The 23,702-nt window shown below is 33.2% G+C and overlaps 2 protein-coding genes across 2 annotated transcripts; both read right to left on the minus strand.

Annotated features, from left to right (window-relative positions):
* Positions 1–13,161: 13,161 nt before the first annotated feature.
* On the minus strand, positions 13,162–14,307 carry LOC134705896 (uncharacterized). Its single transcript, XM_063564611.1, has one exon. It carries the CDS (start codon positions 14,305–14,307, stop codon positions 13,162–13,164), a length of 1,146 nt encoding a protein of 381 aa, XP_063420681.1.
* A 1,714-nt stretch (positions 14,308–16,021) lies between these two features.
* On the minus strand, positions 16,022–22,534 carry LOC134707640 (peroxiredoxin-6-like). The gene is made up of 6 exons (XM_063567589.1): positions 22,364–22,534; positions 20,675–20,831; positions 18,816–18,956; positions 18,593–18,666; positions 18,256–18,328; positions 16,022–16,640 (listed from the first exon to the last, which is right to left on the minus strand). Exons 1-6 carry the CDS (start codon positions 22,450–22,452, stop codon positions 16,515–16,517), a joined length of 660 nt encoding a protein of 219 aa, XP_063423659.1. The 5' UTR covers positions 22,453–22,534; the 3' UTR covers positions 16,022–16,514.
* Between the last annotated feature and the right edge of the window lie 1,168 nt (positions 22,535–23,702).

Raw genomic sequence — 23,702 nt, forward strand, 5'->3', positions numbered from 1 at the left:
CCACTTTGACAATTTGCTGAAAGTGTAAACTGTAACAAATAAAAATAAATGTGAATCTTGTCGATAAATTTAGACTAACGTACTTCAATAATGTCACTAAAATGTTAATCGTGAAACTCGTGTTTTAAAAATTCCCGCGGAAATGTGTGTACTCGTGGTTTACGTAAGTAACGTATCTGACGTAAGTGTATTTGAAACTATTTTTCTCTGTTTAATTATATTAAAATCGTGTATTATTTGCGATATTATTTTTTTTTTAAAATAAACTTGAGAAAAAAGAATGTAGTTTTACTGGATAAAACAAAGACTCTTTTAACTGTTATTGTAGAAATGAAATACGTGCCCCCTTTACGTTCGTTCGTACCTTTCGTCAATTTGTAAGAAAGCTCTATTATAACTCTTATTAAATCAGAACTGTATCTGTATAGTGATGCATATTTAAAAGGTCTTAGGTTGTTTTGTATATTTGGGGTTAATTGTTGTCTTTGACACTAACCCCATTTCCATTCATTTTCTATATCGTGACATGCTAATGTTTTCGTTAAGTTTTTTTTATTTCTCTGATGTTTTTTTGTTCTGAAGTGGTTTTGCTTTAGTTCCAGCTCGTCGACAGTTATTTTTGCTCTTCTTTTTTTTAATATTCTGGCTTTGTGTCATATTTATTGTCAAAATTGCATCTTGTGTGGTCATTTTATAAGGTTTATGTTTTTAGTAAGATCGTATCAATACTTTTATTTGACAATACCATATTACATGTATTTGAATCTTGCTTGAGTCAAATCAGAACATATTGAAAAAGAATTGAACATTGGAACTCGGTATATTACTTTTGAGAAGATGGATGGATGGATGGATGTTATGTGATCCAGTGGCAAGTTAAGTGCAGCAAGAGGACATGATACTCAGATACGGTATAAACACAATGTAATTTACTTATTTTGTACAGAACTAGACCAATAATGCACTGAACTACTTTTTTAACATGCTAGTTCACCACAAGGAGAAAATCTGCTATAAGACATGACCCCTACATAAGCTGGTACCTTCAGACTGAACAGTCTATGTTTGTTCTTCTGTACGCTGTGTGCTGAGGGAATAATCAGAATACGACAACTTTTTAGTATAATTTCTCATAAATAAATTTCCAATCGTATGCTCATTATAAGATTTTTAAATACATTTATTGACAGATATCTTTGTTTTTGTATACATTAATCATGCTGCAATTTCATTCACTTGTAATGAGTGTATTGTGAATAGTAACTAGGTACATGTATGCACAACTCTTGTACTCTTTCCTTATCCTTAACTGCAGAGCGTTTTTTACAAAAAGAATATATGAAATTTAATGTTACAATACTTAGGCATCCTGTTAACAGGGAGTTGCAAGGGTGAGAACTACATTTCTCAGTATAACATGTTCACATGAGGACTAATGACTTTCAGGAAATTTACCTTTCCCGACTGAGGTTCTTTTTGCTGTGTGACAAACTATATCCGAACATCTTTCAAGTATTGACACCTTACATAAGTCATAATACAAAGCTAGGAATATGCAAAGGAAGTTTAGGAAATTAAAAAACCATATTTCAAACTATAAAAAAAAGCTAAAATCATGAAAATTTCACTTGACCTGTAACTTGTCATGAAACGCCAAATATCAAATTAATATCTTCCAAGTATGAATAAAAAAGTCTCGAAATCTAATTTATCGGACTGACGGAGGGACAGATGGACAGAGTTTAAACCTTAAAGTCCCATTCGACTTCGTCGGTAGGGGACTAATAACAAACAATTGTTCAAGACATGACACACATGTAAACAATTGTATGTCACCATATTTTTTTGTATGTATGTTGGATGCATCTACTAAGTTTAAAATGACATCTCTACAAACTTAACTTAATCTATCAGTCATTTTTATGTTATACCAAGTATATCATGTAATATCATTTGTAAATCAATGTTTAAAAGTCACTTATATGTGCTGAAACTTAAATTTGAGGTGTCAGTCTATTGAAGAAGCGAATCGATAAAAACTTTTCTTATATCTCATAGCAGTATAATTGCCTAATATCAATTGTAAATATGCAGACATTTCATGCGGAAAATGTTGTTTTTGGTAACAAAAAATTAAGAAAATACTAACTTTAAAACTTATTGTTCAAATATAAACCACCATTGAGTCTAAATATACATTCAGAAGTTTGTTAAAAGCAAAATTGTATGTACGTGTAAAATTTGAAGTGCTGTGTTCTTTTTATATATACATAAATAAACAAATGCTATTAATTTTAAAATCAATGCGATACTTTTAAAATATCATAGCAGTGTTTTTGTTATATCAATATTTGTACTTATTAGTATTAATATTATACCGCTGTACCCATATTTTGACAATTTTACCTATTATGTCTGTTTTGTTCACTCATCGTTGTAAATATAACATAATTTGATGAGACTGTCATACACGGTAGAGGTTTAGCGATATAAAACCAGGTTCAATCCACAATTTTCAAAATTCGAAAATGACAGTATCAAGTCATAAATATAATAGTGGTTGTCCATTCGTTTGTTTTGTTTTATCATTTGATTTTGTCATTTGATAAGGGACTTTCTGTTTTGTATTTTCCTCGGTGTTCAGTATTTTTATGAGTTTACGTCTTAGTAATATTGCATGTAAATTACCAGTTTTAAGACCATTGCTTATATTCAAATTGTTTTTGGTAACGTCTTTCAAATTTTTTAATTGGTTTTGGAAGCAAAACTAATCAAATAGGGATTTTATAAACAATGTCATAATTAAGTGTAAGTCTACCTAAGAATCCGGCAGTGGTGAAAACATGACAAACAAAACCCCACTCAGGTTGACATTAATTTATGTTCAAAATGTATGATGCAAAAATATACCATTCGTTTCATTGTTCTGTTCTGGTAATTGGAGATAAAATTTGGTTACAATGCACCAGAAATTAACAATTAAGGGGAGCTAACTCTGGAGTTTCTATCATTCTAACCAAAGTTTATCTAAAGATTTCTCAAGTTACCAGACATGCAGACGCTAAAGACCTACCATTTCTAACTCAGGATGAGTGTTACTTCAAAATAGGATGGCTAGGTAGGTGGGTTTTTTACAGCCATGTTTTGATTTTTTTCAAAGTTGCCTGATTCTTACAAAGACTGGCACTTAAATAGCTAAGTATCAAAATTATTATTCACATATACAACATCTAGCAAATTTCATAATGAACGCATCGAAATAATATATATCCGATATTCTCCCAAAGCATGCATGGAAGACTTTCTTTATTTGTAACAAAGAAACTAACGTGTGCCAAAGATTAATCATAGTGTCCTCGTTCAGATTGATTCGACAAAATCTGACCTGTACTTTTTAATCTCGTATTTTATACAATTTAGACCGTTGGTTTTCCTGTTTGAATGGTTTAACACTAGTAACTTTAGGGTCCTATATAGCGTGGTGTTTGCTGTGAGCCAATGCTCTGTGTTCAAGGTCGTACTTTGATCAATAATGGTTGACTTTTAAAAAAAAAAAAATTTTGATGGAGAGTTGGCTCATTCGAACTCATCCACCATATTCTTATATCTAAAAATCTTTAAAATTTCTTCCTAAAAATAACTGCTTTCCAGTCCTCCAACGTCATTTGGGTGCGTTCACATTTTATTACGTCTGAAGCTGTCAAACTGAATTTTACAACCCCTTAACACAGAATTGTCAATATTTTGAGTTAGAGCTAGTAGAAGTTTCTATATTTTTGATACTATTTGTTCTACCAGTATTATACTACACTGTAAAAATCTTTTTGAGATAGAGCATGTGCGGTTTTTTTAAATTTGAATTTATTGTTTAAAAAAATGCACTACGAAATAACTTTGTTCTCGGGCCAAAGGAAGAAGATTATTTGCAAGGCCTCTTAAAATTGAATAAAATTGAGGATGGAAAAATAATAATAGATTACTGAACAGCGGATGGCCGCAAGTTCTTGTGGATGGTCACAAGCACTTTTCTTAGAATATAACCATATATTACCTGAAAGTGAGGTTAATGTACCGACATATATTTTTTCTGAGACAAGTTCAAGCGTAAATGGTGAACTAATGACAGGCAATTCAACCTTATCGTAATAACTATTATATTGTAGTGATACAAATCAGTATACTCTGGTTTATTGTTATATATTAATTGATATTAATATCTCTATATACCAGTAACATGAATATATAATTTGAATCCATTTGTATATCATTCTATTAATTCTATTTTAATAATAGAGCAGTGCGAACATATAGTGGACACTTTTCATCCCTTTTCTGTAATAATTCGATTTATCTAATATATTCAATTTTAGTAGGCATTCATATTTTCCCATTTTCTTCTGTGTGTGTTAACTTTTTTTTTTCTGTACGTGTGCATAGATATTAATAAAAAAAATTATTTATATATGTATATTTCTAACATCAAAAGAAATTTACATCTTATTTATTTGTGTTCGAAGATTATTTTTTTTTGTATTCTTTGAAGAAATAGCAATAACAAACGATACGGATTGATATTTTGTAAAGAGATATGTCCGCGTATTTATACGATCGGTTACCAGTCAAAAACGAAAGTCAAATCTCTGTGGCAACAATACATAATGGATTGCCCTAACGGTCATCGCGATGTAACAGCGTCCAAGCGGCGAGCTGATTATGTTCATAGAGATATCGAATTACCAACGGGAAAAATCATCCAAAAGAATTGTTTTTCTTCTCAATATTTGTTTTCCATGTTTATAATAAATACATTTTCTGTTTGACAATATTTTTGATTTTCGTGGTATCTAAAGTTGTTCAATTTAAGTCTGATACTACTCAATTGGTATCTCTAAATACAATAACAATCAAAACCAAGGAGTTAACAAAGACTCACAAAACCAAAGGACATTTACATCAACAGTTATTCATAATAATTAAGAAACAACACGAACTCCAATAAAAACCGGGAGTGAAATCAGGTGCTCCGGAAGGGTAAACATTTCCTGCACCGTATACGGCACCCGTCGTGTTATTTCTTTGTTCAGTTCGGTAATAATGGAAGGTTCTTATGACTGAGGAAGAATATCAGATATGATTTCTGACACACTTTTGTCATAATGGCCAGTCAGCTCATGATGGCGACCGAAATATTTCTTCAGTGATGACCTTTATTTGATTGGTTCATAGCCCTCTCTTAGCAACTTTTGAGAAAGCAGTATTCCTCGTTCAACAAAAGCAACGTACTTTGAGCTAGCTGTGGAGTAACGTATCAATTGAGACACATATATAATACATATGCTTGTGCCGCTGGGATGTTGCTACACAGGAATGGAAAGTTGACTATAGGAAAATTAAAATCATCGCGTTTGTCATAAATTTTGGTATTCAACCTACCACCAGTAGTCATTTTGAGAAAAAGGTCTTAATATGAAGCAGATTTATCTATGTCGGTAGAATCTTTCATTTCAAGTTCACTTGGATTTATTAAATGTAAGTGATCACTGAATCTATTATTATTAAGAGATAGTACATCATCAATATACCGAAAGGTGAAATTAAAAGACTGGGCTAATTTCTTTTCTCCTTTCTGTACAAGCCTTAAGATAAATTCTGCCTCATTGGAATATAAAAACAATTCTGAAAGTAGAGGAGCGCAATTGGTACCCATTGGGATTCCAATAGTCTGTTGGAAGACCAATCCTCCAAATTCAACAAATATATTGTCAATAAAAAAGTCCAGCATGTCAGTGAATTCCTCGTCGGTATATTTTTTTCCTTGACTCTGTATGATTTTTCACAAAGTAAGCTGAATTCCAGGCCAAAACTAGATATTTTAAACGTCTAATGCCCTTTTTGTTAAAGAAACATAAGCTGACGAGTTCTTTCAGTCGAGCTTTCTTTAAGTTAAGTATGTGGAATAGTGGTATAAAGAGTTGAAAAATCAAAGGTTGTAAAGTTGGTACAATGTTTTTATGATTGAGATTGTAAATTCACAAATAATTCTTTTGAATTTTTCGGTATTCACTTCTGAATAACACCACTTCTTGAATATGCCGTTTCGGACTGCAGTGAGTATGACAGTAAGAACTTTAGAAAGTGGAACACTTGGAAAAACCTGCAATATACCTTTCCTTATAAGGATTCTTGTGAAGCTTAGGAATCCAATATAAGGATGGAAGATCCTGGTCTTCACCCTTTGGATTAACACCAAAGGAGATTAGAACCGATTTGTGGTTTTCCAGGATATCGTGCTTCGTAAGCGTACTAAGTGTATATGTAGGATTTCCAAGAGTGGTATTTATCCCCAGTTCCTTAATCAGGCAGTCAATGTAGTGTTTATTGCAAACAAAAACAATTATATTGTTTGAGGCTTTGTCAGCTGAAACGACAACATATTTGTCATGGATGCAAGCCACTGGTGCTCATTGACCCTTTAAGCTTACTTACTCTTATCTTAATCAATGACCTCACTGATTTTACCCACTCCGAAAGGGTGTCAACCTCAACCTTTTCTCTGTTTGCCCAGTCTCTTGCATAACCCTCAACAGAATCCATTAGTAGTTTGAAGTTCTGCTTCCAATTGATAGTCTGTGTCTCTCTGTATTCCGGACCCTTGGACAAAAGTTGTCTCAACATGTAGTTATTGACTATGTTTAGGTCTCCAGAAATTACATCGCCAGCAGGATTATACACGAAATGGGACTGTGAACAGGCACTATCAGGTGGTTTAGCTTTGAGGTCATCAATATTTAGATTCTCCAACACTTTTTTGTGATTAAAATTTTTAGGTGCAACAGGGTTGGTGTAGGAATACGATACCATATATAGGAGAAGATTGATCCTTAAAATATGAAGGAATTTTGCTTTTTACTCTTTTATATTGAATTGACTGTAGTTTATGTTCGACATATCAAGATCTAAATATTTCGTATGTGTCTCTGTAGAGGTAGTAACATTGGTTTGGACACCTAACTGATCAGACGTTACTGTGTCCGGAGCAACACCAGGTCCTGAAATTTTTATAGTGGGTAACCTGAGAGCCACTGTAGAAATCCTTTTTGTTTAGATTGCATGTTTGGTAACAGACTACTGGGCGATCAGTATCATCGGGGACAAATTGTCCACCAGCAGACATACCAACCCAGTGGGGAAAAGACAATAACGATCAAAACCAAGGAGTAAACAAAGACTCACAAAACCAAAGGACATTTACATTAACAGTTATAAATAATAATTAAGAAACAACACGAATTAACTCCACTAAAAACCGGAAGCATTTCGGGACATCAGCATTTAGATATTTTAATTTGTTTGGTCCTGAATATTCATTTTACCATTTGAATATGCATTGTCAAATGTTATTGGGAACTGTATTGGATTGAATTGTTTGATTGATTTTTTTTCTTTTAAGTAATAATACTTTTGTCTATTTCGATATTACCCATGTCAATAGGCTATATATTAGAATCAAATTGGTCGGTAGACTATTTACAGCCGCATTTAAATTCCGCCATTGCATCATCACTTCAAACAGAATAAGTCGGTTAAACCATGTGATTGAAAACAATAAACTGAACTTTGTTAACACTGTCAACTATCAATAGGGTCATGCAACATTTCCGAAATGATAAGTTCATGGTAGCGTAAATTTTGTTACAGGTACGAAATTTTAGTGATAACGATCCCTACAAATTAAACCGGTCATGAAGTAATATGTGAATTATGTGTGCGGTTTTCTTGACACGCATTGTGAAGTGTTATCGTAATCATTTTATACTAGAAAACTAAAGCAGTTATATTAGAAAAGTATGGCATTCATATTTTTTTTATATTAAAAACACATTGCTATTATATAAGACAAACATCGCATTAATAAACTACAAGAGTGCACACACTGAAATGTCTCGCCTTCTTTACTAATCATTGATATTACGTTGACAGTCCTAAGTATAAAGCTTTATTACAACTGTCATATGAACTAAACATTAACCAAGATAACTAAACAAAGACCAATGCAATGAACCATGAAAATGAGGTCAAGGTCAGATGAACAATGCCAGGCAGACATTGACAGCTAATAATGCCTTCATACAACAAATATAGTTGACCTATTACTTATAGTTTAGGAAAAATAGACCGAAACACAAAAACTTAGTACTGTGCAATGAAACGTCAAATTTGAGGTCACCGTCAAATAAAACCTGCGCGACTGACATATAGATCTTAAAATATTTCCATACATCAAATATAGTTGACCTATTGCATATAGTATAAGATAAAAAGCCCAAAACTAAAAAAAAATAACTTTGACCACTGAACCATGAAAATGAGGTTAAGGTCAGAAGACATCTGCCCGCTAGACATGTACACCTTACAATCATTTCATACAACAAATATAGTAGACCTATTGCTTAAAGTATGAAATAAACAGACCAAAACACAAAAACTTAACTATAACCACTGAACCATGAAAATGAGGTCAAGGTCAGATGACACCTGCCAGTTGGGCATGTACACCTTAGTCCTGCCATACACCGAATATACTAGCCCTATTGCTTATAGTATCCGAGATATGGACTTGACCACCAAAACTTAACCTTGTTCACTGATCAATAAAATGAGGTCGAGGTCAAGTGAAAACTGTATGACCGTCATGAGGACCTAGCAAGGTACGCACATATCAAATATAGTTATCCTATTACTTATAATAAGAGAGAATTCAACATTACAAAAAATCTGAACTTTTTTTCAAGTGGTCACTGAACCACGAAAATGAGGTCATGGACATTGGACATGTGACTGACGGAAACTTCGTAACATGAGGCATCTTTATACAAAGAATGAAACATCCAGGTCTTCCACTTTCTAAAATATAAATCTTTTAAGAAGTTAGCTAACACCGCCGCCGCTGCCGTAGCGGGATCACTATCCCTATGTCGAGCTTTCTGCAACAAAAGTTGCAATCTCGACAAAAATATAGCAGTATCTATATAGCTATGACTTATAGGTGATTTTAGCTAAGCAAAAAATTGAATTCATCTCAATTGCATTCCATTGGATTTGCTACATGATATTTATTGAATGTGTACATCTACTAATGATAAATCGTGCATTTATGTTTCATTTATTCAACAACCCAATTTTCCAGTTTAAATACACCTAGCTTGTTATTATATAAAATAATTCCTGTAAATTATACAGCAGACATTTGTCGCGTTAAATGTCACTCTGTTTTAAGAAAAAAGTCATTACTTTATGCCAAGAAATCTGCCTTTCTTCGTACAAATGTTAACATTCGTCTGAAATTTCCCACAATGCAACTCGTTGATATAAGAAGCGTTTGTATTGATTCGCTTCTTCCATAGACTGGGTGTCATTTAGTCATTCCTGGTGTTATTCAGATACTGATTGTGTAATTCAGTCATTCAAGTAACTGGGAAATTAGGATTGTTGTGGGTAAAATCCTTGTTCATGAAATATTTACACTTACCTGCCTCATTAACTAATTGCAGTTTCCCTCTACTTCCCCATACGTTCGTCGAATTTTTTAATTTAAATACGGTTACATCTCCAGTTGTCTCCCTAGCGTAACTCTTCAGTTTCTCGGACCAATATTAAGTAATTCCTCGGGAGGGGAGGAGGGCGGGTGAGGCAGGTAAGTGTAAATATTTCATGAACAAGGATTTTACCCACAAAAATCCTAGTTCACTTCAATATTTCCACTTACCTAATGTAATTGCAAAAGAATTTGCAGCCCTACTAACGGAGTTGAGAAAGGAATTAAATAAGGTATTGAAAAATTATATTCACCTATTTCTGTCTTCCTCTCTTGAAAGAATCCAAAATTGCTGACTTGGCGAAAATTGACTGGTGGTCTGGAACATCCTTCAAATAGAATGAAGTGAAAGTAGTTTCAGATGTCCAGTGAGCTGCTTTTAAAATTTCTTCAGCTGATACACCACAAAATAAAGCCCATGAAGTAGAGAGTCTTCTTGTATCGTGTGCTCTTGCTGTTTTTAAAGTGTCTTTATCTGCATTTTCATATGCATATCGCACTGTATTAACAATCCATCTTGCAATAGAATCCTTTGAAGCTTCTTTATGATGGTTTTTTTTTATAAGTAACAAACAGTCTGTTTGATATCCTTATAGATTTTGTTCTATTTATGTAAATCCTTAATGCACGGCAAGGGTATAGTTTCAAATCCTCAGAATCAGTTGCATAAGAATTAAATGAAGGAATGAATAATGGCTTCCAAGGCCTATTCAAAGTCTGTGTTTTTGCCAGAAACTGCATATTTGGTGATAGGTTAATTCCATTTTTTTCAAATCTAAAATGTCCATCATCTAATGATAAGCTATGAATTTCACTAACTCTACTGGCTGATGCAATAGCTACTAGAAAAGCTGTTTTGAATGTTAAAAACTTTAATTCAATTGAATCTAAAAGGTTCAAAGGGATGTTTTGTCAGCATCAATAAAACCAAAGGTAAATTCCAATTTGGGGTCAATTGACGAATTTGTGGATTCATATCAAATAATCCTTTAATCAATGATGATAACTCAGAACTTTTTGAAATATCTAATCCATTATTATGAATCAAAGCTATGGCTGACTAGTAACCTGTAATATTCTGTGGTTTGCATTTTCTTACAGTAGAAAGATATAAGAAAAATTCTGCTACTTCTGGTATATTTGAAGAAGCGGAATTGATATTTTGTTCTTGACATCAACTGTCATATATTCTAAGTCTTGCATCATACACTGTTTGAGTAGATGTTTTTCTGGCATTTGCCATAATTTCTGCAGTTTTTTCAGAAAATTCTTTTGACTTATGGCGCAATTTGATAATTTCCATGCCACAAGATTCAATGTTTCTGGATTCTGATGAAATATTTGTATTCGATTGTGAATTTGTGAAAGCAGATCTGGCAGAAGTGGTAGTTTTATTGGAATATCTATCATAAGATCCAACATCTGAGGATACCAAGATTGTCTTGGCCACATTGGTGCTATTAGAAGAACAACTGTCTTTTCTTCTCGAATCTTTTGTATTTTCCGAGGAACAAGGATTGGAGAAGGAAATGCATATGCATACATGCCGCTTCAATTTACAGTTAGAGCAATTACTTGAAATGCTGCTATGTCTGGAACCGGAGAGCAATAAACTGCTAACTTTTTGTTCTGAGCTGTTGCAAACAGATCTATACTCGGAGTTCCCAGTCTCTGAAATATCATATTTACTATCATATTGTTGAGTGTCCATTCTGTCATCTTGAAAAGATTTTTCCCCCTCGAAAGAGCATCTGCTAGTAGATTTATCTTTCCCGGAATGTGAACTGCACGGATAGTTACTTTGTATTGAATACACCATTGATAAAGGTCCCAAGTTAGGTAACACAGTTCTGGCGAATGGGTTCCGCCCTGCTTGTTGATATAACTTATCACTGTTGTATTGTCCGACCTTATCAAAATATTCTTGTCTTTCACGATCTGTACAGCTTATTGAAGAGGTAGCTGTACAGCCTTCAATTCCAACCAATTTATATGTTTTAGTTGATAAAACTTTGGCCATATTCCTGATGTCTGCCAAATTCCTAGATGAGCTCCCCATCCTAGTTCTGAGGCATCTGTGATCAATGTCAACTGAATTGCCAGCTCCTGTAAAGGCATTCCTTTGAAAATATTTGTCCGATTTGTCCACCATCTTAAATGTACTGTCAAGCTCATTCGTACAGGAATGAACTGATTCAAAGGTTGGATATTTGGCCGCCATAGTGCTAACAAATAAAGTTGAATTGGCCTCATATGTAATCTTCCCATGGGTATTAGGTAAATGCATGAAGCCATCAGACCTAGTAATTTTAAAATTACTACTGGCAGTGCTTGAATCTTTTGAATCTTTAGTAATACATGTATTATTTCCAAAATACTTTGAAATCTTGTCTCTGTTGGTGTTACTATCCCTTTCTCTAGATTGAAAAGGGCTCCCAAGTATTCTATATGTTGGGTTGGTATTAAGTTTGACTTTTTCTGATTTACTATAAGTCCCAAATTGTGAACTAGACGGAGTACAAAATGCATTGCTTTATAAGAGCTGTTTTGTCTGAATTGCTGATCAGACAATCGTCTAGATACATGAATATCTGAATCATTAACTTTCGTAGGTATGCTGCTAATACAGCCATGATCTTTGTGAACACTCTTGGGGCAGATTTGAGCCCGAATGGCATTGCTCGAAATTGGAAGCTGTGACTTAGAAATCGGAATCTCAGGAATTGTTTGTAATTCTGTTTGAATTGGGATATGAAAATATACATCTGCTAAATCCAATGTTACTGCATAGTCTCCTTTTTTAAAGCCTTCATAATTGAACGGAGTGTTTCCATCTTGAAATGAGGCACTACTATTTGGTTTAGAAGTTTTAGATTGAGAATCGGTCGCAGATCTCCTTGTCGTTTTGGAACTACGAAAACTGGGCTGTAATAACCCAAGTTTTCTTGCCCAACAGGAACATGTTCTATAACATCTTTTTCTAATAAAACACTTATTTCTGATAAAATTACCGACTCGTGAATACCATATCTTGGAACACTTGTTTCTTTTATGTTTAAACATGGATGACTCATAAACTCCAGTTTTAGTCCTTCCAGTAAAGTTTCTTAAACCCATTGATCTCCTGTGATCTTTGTCCACTTCCTGTGAAACATTAGCAAACGTGCCCCTACCTGGGGACTTGTATAAATTTACAGTTTGTACAAGGTTCTTTGAACTTATTTCCTTGGAACTGGAAAACCCTTTAGGTTCCCAGCTGCTTTCCGAAAAAAAAATCCTTTCCTTGAAAAATTTCCTGGACGAAAATTATCTTTGTTGAAGTAAGTGTTAGTTCTGGCAACTTTAGCTCCACTCTCAGAATTTTCAGAATAGTCACCTTTCCTCTTTCTTTTAAAGTCATTTACCTGAGTGCGATCATCTCTAGACTTGTTAAAGTTCTTGCTATAACTACCAGCATTATTATAAACATTTTGGGTTTCTCTAGCATCCCGTAAATTTTCTGCTGATGTATGCAGTGTGTCAAAGTATTTTCCATTAAAAAGTTGACTGCCAAAAACGGGCAACTTTTACAACTTCTTTTCTGTCGACTTACTAATGAAGTTAACATTTTTCAGAAAAAGTGTTCGTCTACTTAATACTGAATTTGCCATGATTTTGCCTGATAAATCAGCCATACTTCTAAAACAATTAATTAATTCTTTACGTCCTTCAATTCTGTCATCTTCACAAGTTGCCTCATCCAAAAAGGCAGAAATCATAGTACCATATGAAACTGCTCTAAAAAGTGCCCTGGCAGAATTGTCCATACGACGAAAATCATTATCTAATTCTCTGTGAAAAGGTGGAATATTAACTCCAGATTTAAAAGAATTGCCTTTATGACCAATAGGTAGCCCTTCCTCAATATTGTCATCTAACTTAGGAGGACTACAGAAAGCATTAAACGCATCTTTCTTAACCATGAAAGCCTTATCATCCCTGCCACGAACAGCTCTGTTTTTCAAATGACCAGAGATAGCTTTCTTTTCTACAGATTTTACCATGTCAGTAATTGTTCCTTCCAAAGGTAATTTAATTGCTGATTTTTTATCATTCTTGTCAGGATTTAGTCTTGCCGAAACAAAAGAAGGACGTTCCTGCTGAGTATCAGAAGATTCGGGTTCTATATTTAGAACCGTTGCCATTTTATTAATAAAAGAAATCCACTCAATTGGATCAGAATCCCCAGGTGCCCCTTCTGGCACCTCCACTGGTGTGCATGTAAACATTTGAATAGATCGTGTCGATGCAGACCCATCAATCTTTCCTCTTGGATCAAGATAAGAAACTTGATCTTGATCAACATTTGTCATTAAAGACATCTGATCGTCATAGCTTTTGAACTTGTCAAAATGTGGCCTTTGGTTTTGCAAAATTACAGAACTAGGCTTTCCGGGAGGTTGAACTTCAAGAACATTAGCATTGATATCAATCAATCTCTTTTCGAATAAGTTTTGTATTAGTAATTGTACCTGTTCTTGTACAATGGCCGAAATATCGACCATACAAGTGCTGTTGTCAGGTGTGTTTTCCGTGACAGTGTCGTCATTTGAAGCTCCGACTGCCGCCTCCACAGGTGGACTTATGTCTTTGAAATCTGTCAACCCATCTACACAGACGGGTTGAGACAGTTTGTTCAATTTAATTGTCTTCTGAACACTTTTTTCAATCATTTTCATGATCACACTCCGATGCTCCTTAGACCAATTTTTACAAATTTTGCATGGGAATGACTCGTTACAAATACGATGTTTGTAACATTCATCGTGCTCATCCTAAGTATTCATCCTGTCCGGACACTTTACACACTTCTTAAACTTATCTTCCTGTTTCTCCATCTTACGATACAACTCTAATAATCCTAATAAACGTACAGGGAAAGCAACGCATGTGCTTTTAATGGCTGCCGCCAAGAGAAACTGAAGAGTTACGTAAGGGAGATAACTGGAGGTGTTACCGTATTTATATTAAAAAAACTCGACGAACGTATGGGGAAGTAGAGGGAAATTGCAATTAGTTAATGAGGCAGGTAAGTGGAAATATTGAAGTGAACTACAAGTCATGTCTTCTTTGACTATTAATGACGTTAAAATACTAAATCCCTGGGATGTGTTTTAGTTGATTTTAGTCTCTGATGCATGATTTTTTATTATTAATTGGTTTTGTCTTTTAACTAGCTGTCAGTAACTGTGAGTACTCTCAAATCGTATTTTCTTGTTAATTCGATCTGTTGATACTGTTTATTATACTTTTTTGTTATTTTTTATTTATATGGATCTTGTCTGTACACTAGCTTTGATTATTTGTAATATCTTCAATTTTTCACTTATTTTTACTACATTTGCATAAACTTCAAGATTATAGTTATTTTTTTAAAACCGTTTTTTTTCTAAAGTGAATATTGATTGGTTAAATATTTCTCAGTGATGTCCTGCCATGGCTTTGTTTGAATTTGTTTGTTAGCTTTTTGGTCATGAATGTTTGTCTCTAATATTTAATTAACTGTGCATTTGTATTCAGATAAGGCAGATCAAATTTATTCGTTCATTGTGTAATCATACGTTTTTTGATTGAGTTAAGTCTGCCAATTGATATTTTATCATGTGTTTTTCTATGTTGTAATGTTATGCTATTGTTTCAGAAAAAGGGAGAAGGTTTGGATCCATTAAAACGTTTAATCCCCCTGCAAATGTTTGCACCTGTCTCAAGTCAGGAATCTGATGTTCAGTAGTTGTCGTTTGTTTATGTAATATATACGTGTTTTTCGTGTCTCGTTTTGTTTATGTAGATTAGACCGTTGGTTTTCCCGTTTGAATGGTTTTACACTAGTAATTTTGGGGCCCTTTATAGCTTGTTGTTCGGTGTGAGCCAAGGCTCCTTGTTGAAGGCCGTACTTTAGCCTATAATGGTTTACTTTTTAAATTGTTATTTGGATGGAGAGTTGTCTCATTGGCACTCACACCACATCTTCCTATATCTATTGGTGGAAAATACATTGCCATTGGTACATGTATAGGGACAGTCAATTTGCCTTTCAACATTTGTCAAAAAGTTGATACAAAGGTTTTTTCAATGGAAAAGAATAGCACTTTCTGTAAGCAAGGCTTCAGATTTGACATGCCCATTCTTACCAGACATGGCTGGAAATCTATTCATGATCCTGAACTGTCAAACAGATGTCCCATTTTATGCAGATAATTACTTGCCATCAGAATAAGACTCAGGTGATCATATTTTTATATAACAAAGTCCCCCTTCATTTACAAAGTGTATCCGCTCCAACAGTAGTTGGTTTAAAATTAATTACTGCTTTTATGAACTGCATTTTCCTGAAATATTGCACGACATACAGATGAATAAACTGACATCAGAATGGAGAAGCCCATATAAAATTTACTACTTTTTATTAATAAAGATGATTGTTATTATAAACATGATTTAGAATGGCACCATTATAGCACTAATAGTAATGTTTAAAAAAATAAATATAAAAAATTTCAATTGCTTATCAACAATAACAATTAACGTTCAACACACTTATTTTAATGCTGCCAATATTAAAAGAATAAATAATCCTGGGCTGACAAAAACTAATGTAATCAAACACATGTACATAAAAATATAAATATTGCCCAAATTTGAAACAAAATTTTAAGTATTTAACTTTTTTTTATTAAACATATTGAAAAAGAAAATATCAAATAGAAAGAAAAAAATTCTTTACTTTTATTAAAAATAAAATAAAATACAACCCTCACAAAACTAGTAGGCTATTTTAGTAACCACATTAAAGATCCTCTAGTAATTAAATAAAATAAACAATAAATTTGATGTAAAATATTGTCATTTGCATATTATATGTGATTTTTATACACACTCATTACGGCTGAGGTGTAAATCTAAGGTAGCTTTTCCCAGAGGGCACATCCTGAACTCTGTGTTTTGGAAAAAGTTTGGCTGCCTCTTCTGGTGTAACACTTGGGACAACCATGCATTCTCCTCCTTGCTGCAAAAAAAAAGGAAATTTAATAAACAAATATGTTTAGTTTCTTTATAAAATGATAAAACTCTGGTTAAGTAAATGCAGTGAACATTTTAAACTGAATATCTCTGATCAAGTATACACCTAATATTTATTAATACTAATTAGTTCTGACTTGTACCACAACTGCAGTGTACCTGACCTGACCAATGACTAACACAGTTTCACAAATTTCATTAAAAATCTAGTGAGTCATTTTTGTCTATGAAGATCTACAGACCTGACAAAGTCAATAACAACAAGAGGCTGTCACAACGACAGCAAACCGGATTTATTAACATTTATTTGTGTCCTGGCAATATCACAAGAACCATTACTGATGATTGGTGAAAGTGAAAATCGTCAATATCAAATTTGACCTCTATTTTGTCATCAGTATCAACATATTAAAATTTGAAAAGCTTAGATTGAATGGTTCGTGAGTAATTGCAACAACATGAATGGAAACACCATTTTACGATCTTTCAAGAACCATAACTCCTGAACGGTAAAAAATCAAAATTGTCATTATTGAACTTGACCTCCATTTTGTCACCAGTAACAACATATTAAAATTTGAGAAGCTTTGGTAGAACAGTTCATGCGTAAATGCACGGACACAACTGGAAACGCCATTTTTCAATCTTTCAAGAACCATAACTCCTGAACGGTAAAAGTCAAAATCGCCATTATTGTGCTTGACCTTCATTTAGTTGTCAGTAACAACATATTAAAATTTTAAAAGCTTTGGTCGAAAGGTTCATGAGTTAATGCATGGACAACATTTGATTGCCGCCCGAACGCCCACTGAGCATTCCCAAATCAATAACCGACATTTTTGTCACAAAAATCCGGTTAAAAAAACTAAAGCACTATAACTCATCATTAAAGTATGAGGGATCATACTTGATTTTCATACGATAAAGACAATCTTTCAATCAGCTTAATTGAGGTCAGGAGCCTCTGGCCTTTGTTAGTCTTGTATGTTTTTTAATTTTAGTTTGTTTATATGTTTTGGAGTTAAGCAAGTTTGATGTCCATTTTCACTGAACTAGTACACAATTTTATTTAGGGCCCAACAAAGGACCACCTCCCGGTGCAGGATTTTCTCACTGCCTAGAAGACCGATTGGTGGTCTTCAGGTGTTGTCTGCTCTTTGGTCGGTTGTTGTCTCTTTGACATATTCCTCATTTCAATTCTCAATTTTATTAATTATCACAATTATATTAAGATACTAATTTCAGTCTTTTTGGTAAAACAAATATACAATGAGGATTTTTACCCTCCGTTTAAAGAATATTGATGCAGTTTTGGACGAATTTGCTAAGTAAATGGTCATTGTAGTCTTATTTTTTTGAGTGATACAAATGATGGGTCGTGACTGAGGAGGTAGAGCCAAATAATCTTCATGAATGAGATACTGCCAATGATCATACAACTGGCTACAAAAACATAATTGACTTAACACTTTTAGTTAGCCTTTAAGTGAGCAATCACAAAAAATCATGTACAAGTCTCGTCTCAGCTGAAACAAGACAAGTTTCAATGTTTTCGACAATTGCAATAACAAAGAAACGATATCCTATATAGAGCACCATACCTTCCAATTAGCTGGTGTTGCCACTTTTTTGGTAGCTGTTAACTGTAGGGAATCAATAACTCTCAGTATCTCACTATAGAATATAAAATTTAACACATTGTAAATAATAATAATAAAATTGACTAGTCTCAAAATGTATAAAATTGAAATAAATGAGCTGTCACATTTAAATTAATGAAAACTTCTTAATCCAAAATGATACAGCACACTTGAAAATAATTAAATAATTAGTGAGTTTGATTGATGGATTGTTGGATGCTTAATGTCCAGTGGCAAATGTTAATTATTGTATGCATGTTCAATTCTTTTATAGGTAAACTGTTGAATTATGACTTACTCAAAGTTACGACCAGTAGTAGCTGGGTAAAGAGCAGACAGCTTCAATTTCTTGTCAGGTCCAATGATGAAATACTAAAATTAAAAATGAATGAAAAATTACTTATCGAGGGTTGATACAACATGTACAAGAGCAGTAACTCATAAAAAAAAAAAAAAAAAAAAAATGTTATTCCCCCTTTTAAAAGTGCTTGATACACCCCTGCTGCACTAAGACAACTTACAGCTCTACATGTGAGTGGTAATCCAGCCTTGTCTTTCTCTACTGGATCTAACATACCAAGCTGTACTGCTAACTTTCTCTCCTTGTCAGCAATGATAGGATAGGGAAACTCTCCACCACACTTCTGATAGCTCTGGATATCCTGTAAAATTAAAAACAACAACAGTGAAAAACAGTGGCAGATAAAAAAATCATAAGAGGGGGCCCACTGACTGCCTTAGAGGGGGCCTGCTCCAATCATGCTTCAGTGATTCTCTATATAGACAACCAAATTTTGTCCACAAATAAGGGGGGGGCAGGTCCCCTGAAAACCTTCTAAATACACCTCTGAAAATAAGTCATTTTAAAACAGGAGATTCATAGCCAACCTGGACTTTAATATACTTTCACCATTTAAACAAAAATCAACAGTGGTGCTGTTTCTTATCATTCTTAATCAATTTAATAGTAATAAAGCATGTTTAATAAATTGGTTAAACTATGTTTCCATATAACGTATGTATAATGATTATTTTTATATTTATAAGCAACCTAAGACAACATTCCCTCTATTCAATTTCAACACCATGAACAATAGTGTTTTTAATTTTAAGTCATAAAAATGTTTAATTTTCCATATGACAGTTCTAGTAATTAACAATCACATTTTCACAATGCTTGAGTTCATCTTATGATTGGCCTCCTCTTTTTTAAAGGTGAAATATCTCTATATGTATATACATTGTACATAATATACAATAAAACCTTACAATGCCTTCTTCTCATATTACATATCTCTTCATGCATCATTACATTTGGGAATTTAACCATTTAATTGTTAAAATTGTCATTCTATGAACGACAAATATTATAAATGTTTGAGTTTTTTTTTATATTTATAGTTCAGTTGAGCATAAATTTAAATCTTATTAATAATTTGACATTAAATCTTTAGAAAAAAAAAGAGAAAAAGTAAAAGGGGTCATGTATATCTCTATTAAATGTGGTATATATATATATATATAATCTATCTGGCTGTTATTTTACTGCATTTTTAATGAGTTTCTGCCCTATTATTTCACACTTTACATACTATCAGTCAAATAAATCATTAAATATTAATTTATTTGTAAATAAAGTTATATATAAACTTACTCCAGACAGAATTTAAATGATAAATTTATGCGACCAACTTAAAAATCAACTGTATAGTCGCATTATACAGTACTGTGGATTCATTTATTTTCGTGGGTATCAATGTTCGTGGATTGTGGAAAACTTGCATATTCGTGGATATTTAATTTGATGTTTTGGCAAAGTCTGTATACATTCATTTGGAAACATTTAAATTCATGGTTCCCCTGTTCCCATAAAATCCATAGAAATTGGTATCTAACAAATATTAATGAATCCATGGTACTTTAATTTTACTAAAAAGGAAACAAATCCACCACACATTACCATAATTATTACACATTAATTAATAGGGGATTAACATTCAGCCTCAGATTATGCATGAATATTCAGGATCATAATGTGTTGTTGACTTATAAATATAAATACCCTTGTGTAAAGGTTAACATTCTGAATTCAATTGGTTATTGTCAGCTAGCTCAAAGGGTACAAATCTGCACATTGTCATTGTACATGTATGAAAAGTTATAATCAGTAATTTTAGCTTGTTTGATTTTTTTGAAAACCAAAAAAGTGAATCAACATGACCTTCTGCTTCTGCTTTTTTTTTTTTTTTTTTTTTATTTGGTCGGGTTGTTGTCTCTGACACATTCCCCATTTCCATTTTCAATTTTAAGATATACAATGTACATGATAAATGAGTGTATTTCATCTTTTTGAATAAAATGTTAAAAAAATTAATAATACCTTGGACCATCCAAGATGATCTTCCACTGAGTCACATGATAGAGCAATCAGTTTGACATTTCTCTTTTGGAACTCAGGGACAAGTTTAATCACTGCTCCAAGTTCAGTTGTACAAACAGGGGTATAATCTGCAGGGTGGGAAAACAGAATTGTCCAACTGAAACAAAACATACATAAAAAATTTAAAAAAACATCTTAACTAGAAGTATCAAGTGCTAATGACATTAGAAAGAGCTTTTTTTAGCTATAATGTGTGCATATATTTATATAATTATGTGCTTTCAATAGTTTAAAGCTTATGGAATATTAACAAGATTAGTGACAGTATTGAGACCATTTTGATATACATTGTAACATGTATAATCTGGAACAGTTTCTGCAATAAATGCTATATGAACAAGCATCAACAGCAATGGTGGATACTGAAATTTTCTACATGGGGGGCAACTGACTCCTTAAGAGGGCCCAATCCAGTCATGCTTCAGTGATCTCAATATAATCTATCAATTATTTTTTTAGTTTTTCCCACAAGAGGAGTAGGGAACTACAGGACCCCACTAAATCCTCCTGTGCACAGAGACCGCATACATTCCTACTTTGGTATGATTTTTTTTAGATATTCAAATCAGTATTTTAAAGACAGCTTCCAAATCATGTTTGACAAAAACAAGAATGACAAAAAAATGACATGATAGACATTCATAGTCCTATAACGTATGGCTTCGCATTTTTATTCAATTTTTACTGTTTTTATACCGATATTTTCATTTTTTATTTTTTTGCACATTGATAGAATTTTTTTTTTTATCAGAACAGTAAATAGAAAATGTAAATATAAATGCCCCTGAGGTTATATGTTATAGGACTAAGACATTCATAGATGCAATTATTTGTAGTTCTGGTTCACCCCCAAACAACTGTGGAAAGGGTTCATAAACATTTCAAGTAATTGCATTCATATATATGTGGTCTAGCAGGACAGCTACAGTGCAGGCGATTTGGTGTCACAATATCTCAGTAGCATGGGTTCGAATCATATTATACAACTATATACACTACAGTCCTATATTTTGACCTTTGGAAAGAAGTAAGTAAGTAAGTAAGTAAGTAAGTAAATTTTATTTAGAGTCGGCATATATATACATTATAACAGAGAAAACATGAGCTCTGGTGAGCTCTTTAACCGACTATCACAATAAAAATCATGCAGCATCATGCAAATACTACCAAATAAAACATGCAATATAATGAAATTTTATTGTGTAAATTTTAAAGTATATCTGCATTGGAATTTTTCATTAAACTCAAGCAAACAAGTTCTCATGAATGCAATATTATAATAGAAGTTGCTAAGCGTGCACATAATAATGCATGTAAATAAATAAAGTATGTTGCAAAAGTGCAACATCCATCTGATAAAGGTATGGTACCCCTCCCCTTTTTGTGTCGTATGTGTCTTAATCAAATCATTTTTTTAACTCCTATATTTAACTTTCCCTTATTCGTATACACAAAAAAATTATAATGCATTCTTATGTTTGACAAAATTCAGTGGTACGCCTCTACTAAATTTTTCTTTCACACGAAGCATTTTCGGTCAATGGGCGTACCATTTTATGTAACGTGTACCGGTCAACATTTTCTGTATTTTTATCTAAATAAGAAAACCATGTTAGCTTAAGTTCTCACCTATCGCCAATCCAATCGTGAAATTGAATATCACCTTGACTTGTCTCAGCCTTGAAATTTGGAAATTCGTCTCCCAAGTTGATGCCCATGCTTGCTTTTCTAGATTTGCCAAAATACCGGAAGTAGCGTCGTACCTACCCGTGACCACGGACCAATAAACAAAGGTGTTATCAGTTTAAAGGTAAAAGTTCAATATATAATTTGCAACACTTGAGAAGCTTGACCCTTATTTTAGTGAAACAAAGGAGCAATGTGGACCAATGACATAAATGATGCTTAGGGAGAGGAGATGTAAAAAAAAAAAGAGTTTAGAGTCAGCCGGTTAATATCTTATATATAGATCCACTATATCAACACTGAAGCATTCAATTTTGACTGTACTTTTAAATAGCAGTCTACCAGTCATTATAAAAATCACCATAAAGTATATTAATGATTGTTTTTTTATTGAGAACATCTGTATAACTTGTATTTCTTTTAATATGCAACCTGATTTTTGTCAGTTGTGTTCCTTTTTTTAATTGTTCATGAATATTAATAATTGTGTTAACTGTTGATATTTATAGTCTTTTTCTTCTTCGCTGTGCATACCACTGTCACTCTAATATAGTTATAAGCAATTTAACTATTGTCAGTTTATTGTCTTAATTTGGTATGCCATAACCATTTAATGTAAACGTGTTTCAGTGTGCTAATAAAATATTGTCTAAAATATTGTATATTGTCTATAGATGACTGAAAAATGATACTGTTCTGAAACTTAATTTGCCTTTGTATCAAAATGTTAATTCAGAATTAGTCGATTCCAGTCGAAACAGTATACCAAAAATGGAACATGTACCCAAATTGTACAATAACTTATAAATAACACTAAAAGTCTTGTAGTTCTAAGAGTCGGAGGTTTAAGGGGGGGGGGGGGGGTGGAGGGGAAAACCTCCTTTTTTTTTAGCACGGGGTACACTTGTGCTTTAGAGCAATATATTGTCTTGAGCAGTGACAGCCCCATTATTCCGACCCCTCCTCAATTTGTCTGACACTCTCCCATTGGTCCGACACCCCATTAGTCCGACACCCCACTGACTATGGTCCGACACCAATGATTGATCATGATTAGTCCGTGACATCACAACATTTTATATAAATAATCTTCATTTCAAGAGGATAATCCATTAAGGAAAAAATAATGCTCTGCGTGAGAGCGCCTAAAATAATTATCATAACAAATTTATAAACCCTTGTGAAACTGAGTTTGCAGGAACACATAAAACAGTGTTTGCAGATGTTTGCCGCTAGCTGCAAACTTCTGGCAAACATTGCTGCAAGCTTGCGGCAAGCTTGC

Source organism: Mytilus trossulus, chromosome 2 (assembly GCF_036588685.1).
Source record: "Mytilus trossulus isolate FHL-02 chromosome 2, PNRI_Mtr1.1.1.hap1, whole genome shotgun sequence".
NCBI lineage: Eukaryota > Metazoa > Mollusca > Bivalvia > Mytilida > Mytilidae > Mytilus > Mytilus trossulus.